This window comes from Triticum urartu, chromosome 7A (assembly GCF_056163025.1).
Source record: "Triticum urartu cultivar PI428250 chromosome 7A, HENAU_Tu73, whole genome shotgun sequence".
In the NCBI taxonomy this organism is placed as follows: domain Eukaryota; kingdom Viridiplantae; phylum Streptophyta; class Magnoliopsida; order Poales; family Poaceae; genus Triticum; species Triticum urartu.
Window position 1 is genome coordinate 625,393,809 of NC_141879.1, and position 13,368 is coordinate 625,407,176.

The 13,368-nt window shown below is 51.6% G+C and overlaps 1 protein-coding gene across 1 annotated transcript; it reads left to right on the forward strand.

The window, feature by feature from the left end:
- The first annotated feature begins 2,365 nt into the window (after nt 1-2,365).
- LOC125522339 (RING-H2 finger protein ATL43) lies at nt 2,366-4,440 on the forward strand. Its single transcript, XM_048687396.2, has one exon. It carries the CDS (start codon nt 2,642-2,644, stop codon nt 3,836-3,838), a length of 1,197 nt encoding a protein of 398 aa, XP_048543353.1. The 5' UTR covers nt 2,366-2,641; the 3' UTR covers nt 3,839-4,440.
- The last annotated feature ends 8,928 nt before the right edge of the window (nt 4,441-13,368 follow it).

Genomic DNA, 13,368 nt, shown 5'->3' on the forward strand with positions numbered 1-13,368 from the left:
TTCAAGATAGTAAGGTTAATGCTTGAGTACATAAATCATTCAATTACATACATCTCACAGTTTGTTTGTATCAGGTTCGTGCGAGGTAGTCCCTATGAAGTACATCGACAAGGCGGATGGATTACGGCGCCTATTAATATGCATAGTGATAATGGCTCCTTAATTGACTCTTTTTATTATGTTCCTGCTCTTATTACCTTCTCTTATGCGTTCTCGCTTTTGGTATTGAACCTGATGTCAAATGGCTATCTTTTGTGGTCATGTAAACGCACCAAATTTGATTCTGCCTTATAAACCAATGTTTATCTTGTGCTCCATTGTGCTTTATTTTTTTACCACAATTGAATGTTTCTTTAATTTAATATTACCTTGTATAAGTGTAAATGCTATACCTAAGTTCCTACTCACATGTGTCAGGATATCGAGTCATACTTATTTGGTTAGGCATAATTTTTTATCTCCCGTTGCAACGCACGGACATATTTGCTAGTAAGTGTAAATGCTATACCTAAGTTCCTACTGACATAGGCAAAACGCTTGGACCGGCACCCTCGCGCCAAGGCGTGCTGCCGATCTAGTTGATGTGATAGCTTCCGTTCCACTAGCGTCCACGAGAAGTCCCGAGCGGGCTGTCAGGCCTAACAGTGAACGATCTAAACCAGCTTGCGCTCGTGTCGCGTCACATTGCTTCTCACGCGTGCATGCCGCATGCATCCATGCATTCGGTCGATTTGGAGACACCCGCCGACAAGCCGCGCCACTGTGCACGCGTCACCAACCGCACTGCTCCGGCCACCCGATCGGAGCTCCCAGATGCTGCCGCGCCGAGCCCTGTCGCGGCCGGCCGCCAAGCCGTTCAGCCGGGCCACTCATTCGGTTCCCTTCCCGCGCCTGGTCACGTTAGAAGAGAACAGACTTATGTCGTTCCCGCCGTGCAGGGCGCGTACTGCGTACTGCACCGCCGCGCTGGCTTAAACCCCCGGCGCTGCAGCCTGCAGTGCGATATCGCACGGGTTTCGTACGTGTCGAGCGATCGCCGCCTCAAACCAGCCTGCAAATTGTCGCGCAACAGCGTTGCAGCAGCGGCTAACTATTGCTGAACATGCACGTAACGTAATAACTCCTATGTCATCCCTCTGGTTTCGTGAGATGTACTCCCTCCATAAACTGATATCAGAACGTTTAGATCCCTACCGTAAACTTAGTGATCTAAACGCTTTTATATTAGTTTACAGAGAGAGTACGTATCATCTTCTTACCGTGGTAAATAGAAGACGATCGAGCTTGAGCTGGCCCATGCACGCTCGTAGTAGTAACTCGTGAGCAAGTTGGCATGGTGAAGGTGGGCTATCATCACTCATGAGGAGCGTACTTGCACAGTGCCCGTGCATCCAGATCCGCACAGTGCTCTTCCGACGCGGGCGATATCACCAGCAGTGGCAGAGCGCCCCGTACTGCTCCCTCGCGTACGTACCCGGCGATTTTCAAATGCGCTTTTCAAAAACCGTACCGCTGGCCGGATCCACGCAACATGCACCACGAATCAACCGATTTATTACGATTACACGAGGCGACGACGCACCCGCGTACCCGACGAGCTAAATTAAGCCGCGCAGGGCGATCTCTGGGGCGCTAGGTACATGGTCCAGCCCCTGCGATCCTCGTAGCCGCACGGGGCGCCCATGAAATGAAAATTAAACTAAAATTTTCCCCAGCAAACATTCAAAATCTCGCCCGTCGCGCAGAGCAGAGCAGGCCTCACGTGCCCCGAACTTTGATAACCCAGAGCGCCAGAGCCCACCCTCTGTCTCTCCCGCGCCGCTGCCAACCCCACGATCGTTGCACGTAATGACCTGACGTGCGGGGCCCACCGCGCGTCAAGGCAGGCGTGTCAGCGACCGAGGCGGTGAATCAGCCCGCGTGCGCGTCTGCGCGCCCCATCCCTTTTCCCTGCACGGGCATTCATTCCCTCGCTCCGCGCGCACGGCCACCGATCGGAGACGGCGAGAGGGGTTTATTACGGTACTGCCCCTGGCATGTATGATTAAGACGCTCTTAAATCGCGGACAGAACAGTAATCTCGCCCGCTTCGATTCTTTAATGCGCATTACTCGCTCGAAACAGGGGTCGCTGCGCCCCAGCCCATGCTGCTCCCCGTTTCGTTTTCCCTCTCGGAGTAAACAAACCCACCACAGCACAGCCCACGTACTCCATTCATCTGCTGACGCGCGGGCCCACCCCGCCTCAACTGAACTGTCAGTGCGGCAGCGGCCGTAGTGTAGCGCCACTCCCTCTCTGGCTCTACCTCCAGCTCGCTCCGCGACAAGCCGCAGCAGGGGGTAGCCTTTCTTACGCTCACCGGCGGGGCAGCGCAACCGGGTGACTCACTGGCCAGCCGGCCCCACCGGCGCGAGATACGCTCACCGCCCCCACTAGTTGTAGTAGGAGTGGCTGTGGCTGCTGCCATTGCACGCCGGACGCCGCTACCACTAGAGCTCTAGTCTCCGCCGCTATTATTACCCCTACCGCGTGTTTACAAATCGATCACACTCTCGCTGCGTGGTGGCCGCAGTGGAGCGGCGCCATTGTTTATCTCCTCGTTCCGCGCAGCTTGAGCGAGGGTGGTGTGGTGGTGGTGGACATGGAGCCGTCGCGGCGGCTTCTGCTCTCCGACTACGACGGCGCGATCATGTCGCCGCTGCCGTCGCCGTCCACGTCGTCGGCCGCGCCGTTCAAGCCGGGCGTGGCGGTGGTCGTGGGGATACTGACGAGCGTCTTCTCCATCACCTTCCTCCTGCTGCTCTACGCCAAGCACTGCAAGCGGAGCGCCGCGGAGTCGTCGGGCCCCTACGGGAGCGGCGGCGGCTCCGGAGGTGGCGCGGCGGGCGAGCGGAGGAACTCCGGCGTGGAGCGCGCGGTGGTGGAGTCGCTCCCCGTGTTCCGCTTCGGGGCGCTGCGCGGGCAGAAGGCCGGGCTCGAGTGCGCCGTCTGCCTCGGCCGCTTCGAGCCGACGGAGGCGCTGCGGCTGCTGCCCAAATGCCGGCACGGGTTCCACGTCGAGTGCGTGGATACGTGGCTGGACGCGCACTCCACGTGCCCGCTCTGCCGCTCCCGCGTCGACCCGGAGGACGTGCTGCTCCTGCCTGAGCCGCCCAAGCCGTCCACCACGGGACCTCCCGAACCGCCGGAGCAGAAAGCTGCCGCTGCCGTTGCTACGGTCAAGGACAAGAGCAAGGACGCAGCCTTGGCTCCTGCGCCTGCACCCTCTCCGGCGTGGCGAAGGATAGCGGGCCGGCACTCGACGGGGTCGGTGCGAGCGCCTGGGCGGGTTGGCCCTACGTCACGGCGGTCGGCCGATCTGGAGGTGGGAGGAGGCGATGGTGGCGCGGCTACGGTGGGCTGCTTCGACGTCGCGAAGGTGAGGAAGGACCGGGTGCTGATGGTGGAACCGGCAGCCGCGGTGGCGGAGCCCGATCCGGTCGCGTTCGACCGGCGGTTCGGGCACCGTATCCTGGTGAGCACCGCGTGCGGCTGCGACGACGAGACGGCCCCGGCAGCTAAGCAGCGGTGGAGCGACCTCCGGCCGGCCGATCTGATGTTCGTGCGGTCGGAGATGCTGGTGACCGAGACCGGGCGGTACTCCTGCTCGGCCGCCGTCAACTCCGGCAACCGCGGCAGGGCCGAGATCAGCGGGCGCTGCCTCTCCGAGATCGCCGGCGTGAGCCGCCTCCCTCCGATCCGCGCCGGCGCGGAAGCGCGGGCCGGGAGCGCGCGTCGGTGGCCGGGCTCGAGCTGGTGGGCCCGGGGCTCGCCCGGCGTTAACGGCCCTAGCACCTAGGCCGCTGTTGCCGGGCCCCCAGAAAGGCATCCGCATTTTCTTTCCCTGGCGAGACTGCCCCTCACATGGCCACGTTATTACGGAGCAGTAAAGGCATCGCCCTGCACTCCAGTGGGTTCACGTGATGGGCATTCAAGTAATTATTGCCCCTCCCGTCCCTACCCCTACCCCGGGGCCGGGCCACGCCATGGCCGCCTCGGAAGCCGCGACTGGAGGAGGGGATGTTGCTTTGGCGCGCATCTCGAGGTGTCCGCTCCGCAATACGGGCGGCCGCGATCGGATCCTCTGCGGATGGGAGCCACATAATTCCGGCGTGTGTGGGTGCTCGCGGCTGGTGAGGTTGGTTTCGGCGGCTTGCGCCGGCCGGGTCGGGGATGAGGGAACCACGGAGAAAAGGCTGTTCGTATGCGTGTTGTAATTCTTTTGTCTGTACTACGAGAGAAAGTGAAGTGCTGCGACACCGTGCCTTTTCTTTTGTACAAGTTGTTGTTGCGCCGCGTGCCTGGATCTACGGTGGATGCTAAAGCGGCGTGCCGCCCATGTCGCATCTTGTTCTCTTCTTCCTTTGCCGTTTGCCTTTGCTTATTGCTGGGCTTTTCTAATCCTGGTTTGTCTTTTGCTTTCTAAGTGGAGGAGGGTGGGTAGTACGCACAATTGCCTCGTAGTACTTGCCCGTCATGTTGCAACGGCGTCGTGGCCTCGTGCTCGCATGGCCCGTACCCTTGTCCCCAGTCTAACGGCTAGGGATCACGCCTTTCTTAACTTCTTTTGTTCTGTTGCTCGGACTTATCCGTTCACAGCCTCGTCTGGTCCTTGCTAAACCATTGATGCCCATCCTGTGTTACCCGTGTGAATTGTGCTGGACTTCATTGCTGTTGCAAAATGTGTTCTTAGCTTCGGTAAGAAGAGGTGGGATCCTAGGAGCAACTCCAACGCAGTGACCTAAACGGACACAGATTTTGTCCGCATTTTGTCCGTTTGGGTCATTTGTCCGCCTAATGGACATGAGCCTGTCCGCATTTTGTCCGTTTGGATCATTTGTCCGCCTAATGGACATGAGCCGGACAGGGGCTGCCCGTGGTTGAACCCAACGTAAAGACCAAAAAGCGGACACGCAATGTGGAGACGCAGCTTTCCTCCCGCGCCCGCCCCAAGCTTGCCGCTGCGTCTGGCCCCGAGCTCGTCGCGGCTGCCCCGAGCTTGTCGCGGCCGGCTGTTCCTCACCGCGCCTGGCCAAGAGCTCGCCGCGCCCGGCCAAGAGCTCGCCGCAGCCGGCCCCGAGCTCGCCGTGCCCGGCCCTCCCTCATCGCGCCGGCCAAGAGCTCGTCGCGGCCGGCCTTCCATCGCCGAGCCCGACCAAGAACTCGCGGCGCCCGACCCTCCCTCGCCGCGCCCGGGCAAGAGCTCGCCGTGGCCCGGTCCTCCCTCCCCGAGCTCGCCGCGCCCGGCCAACGAACTGCTGCTGTTGTGGCCGCAGGCGATGCGGGAGGTTGCCTTCGACGAGGCGGGAAGCGGCGGCCAGCGCCGGTGGCCTCGCAGGTGCGCACGGCCGGCGAGGCACGAAGACTGGTGAGGGGCGCCGGATCCGCGCGGGACGGGATGGATCTGGCCGGTCGGCGTCGGATCCGGCCAACGGCGGGCGGGATTGGTGCGGCGGCGTGGGAGCTGGGGACGAGCGAGCGGCCGTGCGGTGCTTTGGTTGGAGGCAGGTTGCTGATGCGTGGGACCAGGTCGGACACGCGAGAACACGAGCGAGCGACGAGAGCGTCCGCTTTTGTCCGTCGCCGACCCATTTCTTCCCATATTTGCGTTCAGTTTGGGTCCGGGACGGACAGTAAGTGGACAGCGGGCGGACGCCTTGTCGTTTGGGTCGCCCCGTTGGGCCATCTTTTCTGTCCGAATGACCCAAACGGACAAAATGGGTCTTCCCATTGGAGTTGCTCTAAGGAAAAGGTGGGCGAGGTATGTGTGAAACAGCCGACTTGTGGTGGCCGGCGTGGTACCTTCCGGATCTCAGGGTGGCGGGGGTGCTCGTTTATCGGCTGGACGTGGTGGCGCTCCGGGGCAACACGGTCTCCCTCGTCGGAGACGAGGGATGCGTGGTTGAGTGGCGAGCGTGTCGTGCAGGGAAGAATTTTGTGTCGCGTGACACGATACACTTCCCGGGAGGCGATTGGCCATGCAGTGCAGAGCACCTCGGTCGGCGCAAATGGTGGATGGGGGAGAGATGATTAAAGTCATTGGCGATTGGTGAGTACAGTGGTTCGCATTCACTTCTCCCCTTCCTCCCCAACCTAGACCGAAGAGAGATTCACCCCTCTGGAACCCCCGTCGATGATGGTTGAGATCCTGGAAGAGAGGATGAGGAGGTTTGCGGGAGACGATGCCCGCAAGCGTAGTCGCCTGCTCGAGATCGGTTCCTGGTTCGACACCAAAACGGAGATGTAGGAGGAGGCGCAGGCGGTCTTGGATACGTTGACGGAGGAGAAGTAGCTGTTTGGGAGGAGATCCAAGCGCCACCTGTTGGAGATCCTGCTATGGGCAATGGATCAGTGGACTCGCCGGATCCGACAAGGGCGGGCAGGTGGGCGTCGTTCATATCGTTTTCCACCACGCCGCTGGCTCCAATGACGAGGGAACTAGCGATGCGGGCGGGTGAGGCGGTTTAGCTCTCCCAGTGCCGGGTTCGGGCCTTGCCCCGATTTTGATCGACGACGATGTCAAGGGGAGCAGGGCGAGGAGTGGTCGCGGACGCGGAGCCACATCAGGGGAAGGGGCGACGGGGCCACGCTGCTCGGCTCGCCTGGCGCCGGCTCCGACAGTTCGCCATTTAGGGCATGTTGTAGCGTAGAACCCTAGTGGGGATATTTGAAGGAAATATGCTCTAGAAGCATCGAAAACCTTAATACATGTGTGAATACATAAACAAACACCGTGTTCCTAGTGAGCCTCTACTAGACTAGCTCGTTGATCAAAGATGGTTAAGGTTTCCTAACCATTGATATGAGTTTTCATTTGATAACGTGTTCACATCATTAGGAGAATGATGTGATCACATCATTAGAAGAATGATGTGATGGATAAGGCCCATCTGTTAGCTTAGTATAATGATCGTTCAATTTTATTGCTATTGCCTTCTTCATGTCAAATACATATTCCTTCGACTATGAGATTATGCAACTCCCGGATACCGGAGGAATGCCTTGTGTGCTATCAAACTTCACAACGTAACTGGGTGATTATAAAGATGCTCTACAGGTATCTTCGAAGGTATTTGTCGGGTTGGCATAGATTGAGATTAGAATTTGTCAATCCGAGTATCAGAGAGGTATCCCTGGGCCCTCTCGGTAATACACATCATAAGCTTGCAAGCAAACGATTAAGGAGTTAGTCACGAGGTGATGTATTACGGAACAAGTAAAAAGACTTGCCGGTAATGAGATTGAACTAGGTATGAAGATACCGATGATCGAATCGAAATGGTCGAAAAGTAAAGATTGATATATAGGACGATGGTATTCGGACACCAAAAGAGTTTCCGAGGGTACCGAGTACTTATCAAGTCACCGGAAGGGGTTCCGGACACCCCCGACAAAAGATATGAGCCTTATGGGCCAAGAGGGGGAACGCACCAGCCACAAGGGGCTGATGCGCCCCCATATTGGCCGGCCTAAGGAGGAGAAGGAAAGGGGAGAAGGGGAAGAAAAGTGTGGATTAGGATTCCCACTTCCTTCCCTCTCTCCCCCTCTTTCCTTCCCCCTTGAGGAAACATGGCAGGGGGGCGCAGGGCAAGGCAGGGCCCCTAGGGGGCCGGCGGCCAGCCCTAGGGCACGCCCTGGCCTCTCCCCTCCCACCTATATATATGTGGTAGGGGGCGCCTAGCACACACTAGATCAACTGTTAGCCGTGTGCGGCGCCCCCCTCCACCATTTACACCTTCGGTCATATTTTCGTAGTGCTTAGGCGAAGCCCTGCAGAAATCACTTCACCATCACCGTCACCACACCGTCATGCTGACGGAACTCATCTACTACCTCGACGTCTTGCTGGATCAAGAAGGTGAGGAACGCCACCGAGCTGAACGTGTGCAGAACGCGGAGGTGCCATGCGTTCGGTACTTGATCGGTTGAAGCACGAAGAAGTTCGACTACATCAACCGCGTTGTGAAACGCTTCCGCTTATGGTCTATGAGTGTAAGAGCATCTTCAGCCGTTGGCACCCCCAAGAACATCACCGAACCAAAAAAGTTGGTGTCGTGGGGGTCATCCGGCGAAATCGGCGAAATAAAGAGGGCATCTTCCCAGTCACATCCCACCCCAAGCAAAAGTTTGTGAGGAGAATTATTAAGTGGGCCAAGAAAAAGGACATGTGGTGAGATACGATTCGCTGAAACTTCCGCCGGCGCCCCCAAGAGACCCCCAGCGCGCCGGGTTTCGCCTAGGTTTGCTGGCGCTATTTTGACGTCCTAGGGGCGTTGGGGCCGTGGCTGGGCCATTTTTCGGCGAAAAGTGTCGCCCGAGCCTAAAACTGAGCCTAAAAAGGTGTCCTGGGGAGGCTAGTGGAGATGCTCTAAGTAGACACACTCTTCCCCTCGTTGCTATGCATGCCCAAAGATAGATCATTGTGTGTGCGTAGAATTTTTTTCCGATGCAACGTTTCCCAACAGTGGCATCATGAGCCAGGTCTATGCGTAGATGATATGCACGAGTAGAACACAAAGAGTTGTGGGCGGTGATACTCATACTGCTTAACACCAACGTCTTATTTTGATTCAGCGGTATTGTGGAATGAAGCGGCCCGGACCAACCTTACATGTCCACGCATATGAGACCGGTTCCACCGACTGACATGCAACTAGTTTTGCATAAAGGTGGCTGATGGGTGTCTGTTTCTCCTACTTCAGTTGAATCAAATTTGACTGCGGTTGGTCCTTGAAGAAGGTTAAAACAACAAACTTGATGAATCACCGTTGTGATTTTTGCCGTAGATAAGAACGGTTCTTGCTAGAAGCCCGTAGCAGCCACGTAAAACTTGCAACAACAAAATAGAGGACGTCTAACTTATTTTTGCAGGGTATGTTGTGATGTGATATGGTCAAGACATGAGGTGATAAACATTATTGTATGAGATGATCATGTTTTGTAAGTTATCGACAACCGGCAGAAGCCTTAGGGTTGTCTCTTTATTGTATGAAGTGCAAACGTCATGTAATTGATTTACTTTATCACTATGCGTTAGCGATAGTTGTAGAAGCAATAGTTGGCGGACCACGACGCAACGATGTAGATCAAGGTGTCGAGCCGGTGACGATGGAGATCATGACGATGCATTGGAGATGGAGATCAAAAGCACGAGATGATGATGGCCATATCATGTCACATATTTTGATTGCATGTGATGTTTATCTTTTAGGCATCTTATTTTGCTTAGTACGACGGTAGTATTATAAGATGATCCCTGCTACATCTTGAGCTTGCGTTGGTTTTCCCCAAAGAGGAAGGGATGATGCAGCAGAGTAGCGTGAGTATTTCCCTCAGTTTTTGAGAACCAAGGTATCAATCCAGTAGGAGCCCACGCTCAAGTCCCTCGTACCTGCACAAAGCGATAGCTACTCGCAACCAACGCGATTAGGGGTTGTCAAGCCCTTCACGGTCACTTACGAGAGTGAGATCTGATAGATAGAATATTTTTGGTATTTTTGATATAAAGATGCAAAGTAAAAAAGTAAAGGCAAAGTAAATAGCAAAGCAATATAAAAGTGATGGAGATTGATATGATGAGAATAGACCCCGGGGCCATAGGTTTCACTAGTGGCTTCTCTCAAGAGCATAAGTATTCTACGGTGGGTGAACAAATTACTATTGAGCAATTGATAGGATTGTGCATAATTATGAGAATATCTAGGCATGATCATGTATATAGGCATCACGTCCGTGACAAGTAGATCGAAACGATTCTGCATCTACTACTATTACTCCACTCATCGACCGCTATCCAGCATGCATCTAGAGTATTAAGTTAAAAACAGAGTAACGCCTTAAGCAAGATGACATGATGTAGAGAGATAAATTCATGCAATATGAAATAAACCCCATCTTGTTATCCTCGATGGCAACGATACAATACGTGCCTTGCTGCCCCTTCTGTCACTGGGTAAGGACAGCGCAAGATCGAACCCAAAGCTAAGCACTTCTCCCATGGCAAGAACTACCAATCTAGTTGGCCAAACCAAACGGATAATTCGAAGAGACTTGCAAAGATAACCAATCATGCATAAAAGAATTCAGAGAAGATTCAAATATTATTCATAGATAGACTTGATCATAAACCCATTCATCGGTCTCAACAAACACACCGCAAAAAGAAGATTACATCGAATAGATCTCCACGAGAGAGGGGGAGAACTTTGTATTGAGATTCAAAGAGAGTGAAGAAGCCATCTAGCTACTAACTATGGACCCGAAGGTCTGAGGTAAACTACTCACACTTCATCGGAGGGGCTAGGATGATGTAGAAGCCCTCCGTGATGACGGCCCTCTTCCGGCGGAGCTCCGGAACAGGCCCCAAGATGGGATCTCGTGGATACAGAAAGTTGCGGCGGTGGAATTAGGGTTTTGGCTCCTGTTCTGATCGTTCGGGGGTATGTGTGTATATATAGGAGGAAGGAGTACGTCGGTGGAGCACCGAGGGGCCCACGAGGCAGGGGGCGCGCCCTAGGGGGGGCGCCCCTATCCTCGTGACCACCTCTTTGATCCCTTGCAGTAGGGTCCAAGTCTCCTGGATCACATTCGGTGAGAAAATCACGTTTCCGAAGATTTTATTCCTTTTGGACTCCGTTTGATATTCTGTTTATCCGAAACACTGAAATAGCAAAAAAACAACAATTCTGGGCTAGGCCTCCGGTTAATAGGTTAGTCCCAAAAATAATATAAAAGTGGAAAATAAAGCCCAATATAATCCAAAACAGTAGATAATATAGCATGGAGCAATCAAAAAATATATATACGTTGGAGACGTATCAGGCATCCCCAAGCTTAATTCCTACTCGTCCTCGAGTAGGTAAATTATAAAAAGAGAATTTTTGATGCGGAGTGCTAATTTCAATGTAAATCCTCTTAATTGTGGTATGAATATTCAGATTAGAAAGATTCAGGACAAAAGTTTATATTGACATAGAAAATAATAATACTTCAAGCATACTAACAAAGCAATTATGTCTTCTCAAAATAACATGGCCAAAGAAAGTTATCCCTACAAAATCATATAGTCTGGCTATGCTCCATCTTCCCCACACAAAGTATTTAAATCATGCACAACCCCGATGACAAGCCAATCAATTGTTTCATACTCTAACTTTTTCAAAACTTTTTCAATCTTCACACAATACATGAGTGTGAGCCATGGATATAGCACTATAGGTGGAATAGAATGGTGGTTGTGGAGAAGACAAAAAGGAGAAGATAGTCTCACATCGACTAGGCGTATCGACGGGCTATGGAGATGCCCATCAATAGATATCAATGTGATTGAGTAGGGATTGCCATGCAATGGATGCACTAGAGCTATAAATGTATGAAAGCTCAACAAAAGAAACTAGTGGGTGTGCATCCAACTTGCTTGCTCACGAAGACCTAGGGCAATTTGAGGAAGCCCATCATTGGAATATACAAGCCAAGTTCTATAACATAAAATTCCCACTAGTATATGAAAGTGACAATATATGAGACTCTCTATATGAAGAACATGGTGCTACTTTGAAGCACAATATATGAGACTCGCTATATCATGGTGCTACTTTGAAGCACAAGTGTGGAAAAAAATGATAGTACCATTGCCCCTTTTTTTGGGCCTTATTTTTTTTCTTTGGCCTTACTTTTTTTTGGGACAATGCTCTATTGAATGATGATCATCACACTTCTATTTATTTACAAATCAATGATTACAACTCGATACTAAAACAAAGTATGACTCTATATGAATGCCTCCGGCGGTGTACCGGGATATGCAATGAATCACGAGTGACAAGTATGACAGAATTATGAACAGTGGCTTTGCCACAAATACTATGTCAACTACATGATCATGCTAAGCAATATGACAATGATTGATATGTCATGAGGAACTAGATGGTGGAAAGTTGCATGGAAATATATCTCGGAATGGCTATGGAAATGCCATAATAGGTAGGTATAGTGGCTGTTTTGAGGAAGGTATATGGTAGGTGTATAATACCGGCGAAAGTTGCGCGGTATTAGAGAGGCTAGCAACGGTGGAAGGGTGGGAGTGCGTATAATCCATGGACTCAACATTAGTCATAAAGAACTCATATGCTTATTGCAAAAATTTAGAAGTTATCAAAGCAAAGTATTACGCGCATGCTCCTAGGGGGATAGATTGGTAGGAAAAGACCATGCTCGTCCCCGACCGCCACTCATAAGGAAGACAATCAATAAATAAATCATGCTCTGACTTCATCACATAACGGTTCACCATACGTGCATGCTACGGGAATCACAAACTTCAACACAAGTATTCTTTAAATTCACAACTACTCAACTAGCATGACTTTAATATTATCACCTCCATATCTCAAAACAATTATCATGCTTAAATCTTTTCTTAGTGTTCAACACACTCAAAAGAAAGTTTCACAAATCTTGAATACCAAGCATATTATTATTAGGTAAATTACCATGCTATTAAGAGACTCTCAAATTAATTTAAGTGAAGCATGAGAGATCAATAGTTTCTTTAAAACGAATCCACCACCGTGCTCTAAAAGATCTAAGTGAAGCACATAGAGCAAAAGTATAATGCTCAAAAGATATAAGTGAAGCACATAGAGCAAAGTTATCTAGCTCAAAAAATATAAGTGAAGCACATAGAGCAAAATTATAATGCTCAAAAGATATAAGTGAAGCACATAGAGCAAAATTATCTAGCTCAAAAGATATAAGTGAAGCACATAGAGCGTTCTATCAAATTTTAATTCATGTATGGCTCTCTCAAAAGGTGTGTACAGCAAGGATGATTGTGGCATACTAACAAACAAAGACACAAATAATACAAGATGCTCCAAGAAAAACACATATCATGTTGGTGAATAAAAATATAGCTCCAAGTAAATTACCGATGGAAGTGGACGAAAGAGGGGATGCCTTCCGGGGCATCCCCAAGCTTTGACTTTTTGGTGTCCTTGGATTATCTTGGGGGTGCCATGGGAATACCCAAGCTTAGGATCTTGCCACTCCTTGTTCCATGATCCATCAAAAGAATTCACCCAAAACTTGAAAACTTCACAACACAAAACTCAAAATACAAAACTCGTGAGCTCTGTTAGCGAAAGAAAAAAAAGACCACTTCAAGGTACTATAATGAACTCATTATTTATTTATATTGGTGGTAAACCTACTGTATTACAACTTCTCTATGGATTATAAACTATTTTACTAGCCATAGATTCAACAAAATAAGCAAACAACACACGAAAAACAGAATCTGTCAAAAACAGAACAGTCTGTAGTAATCTA

Bases quoted from the DNA above. Each gene is read 5' to 3' on its own strand.
- LOC125522339 (XM_048687396.2), top strand. From the start codon at position 2,642: ATGGAGCCGTCGCGGCGGCTTCTGCTCTCCGACTACGACGGCGCGATC.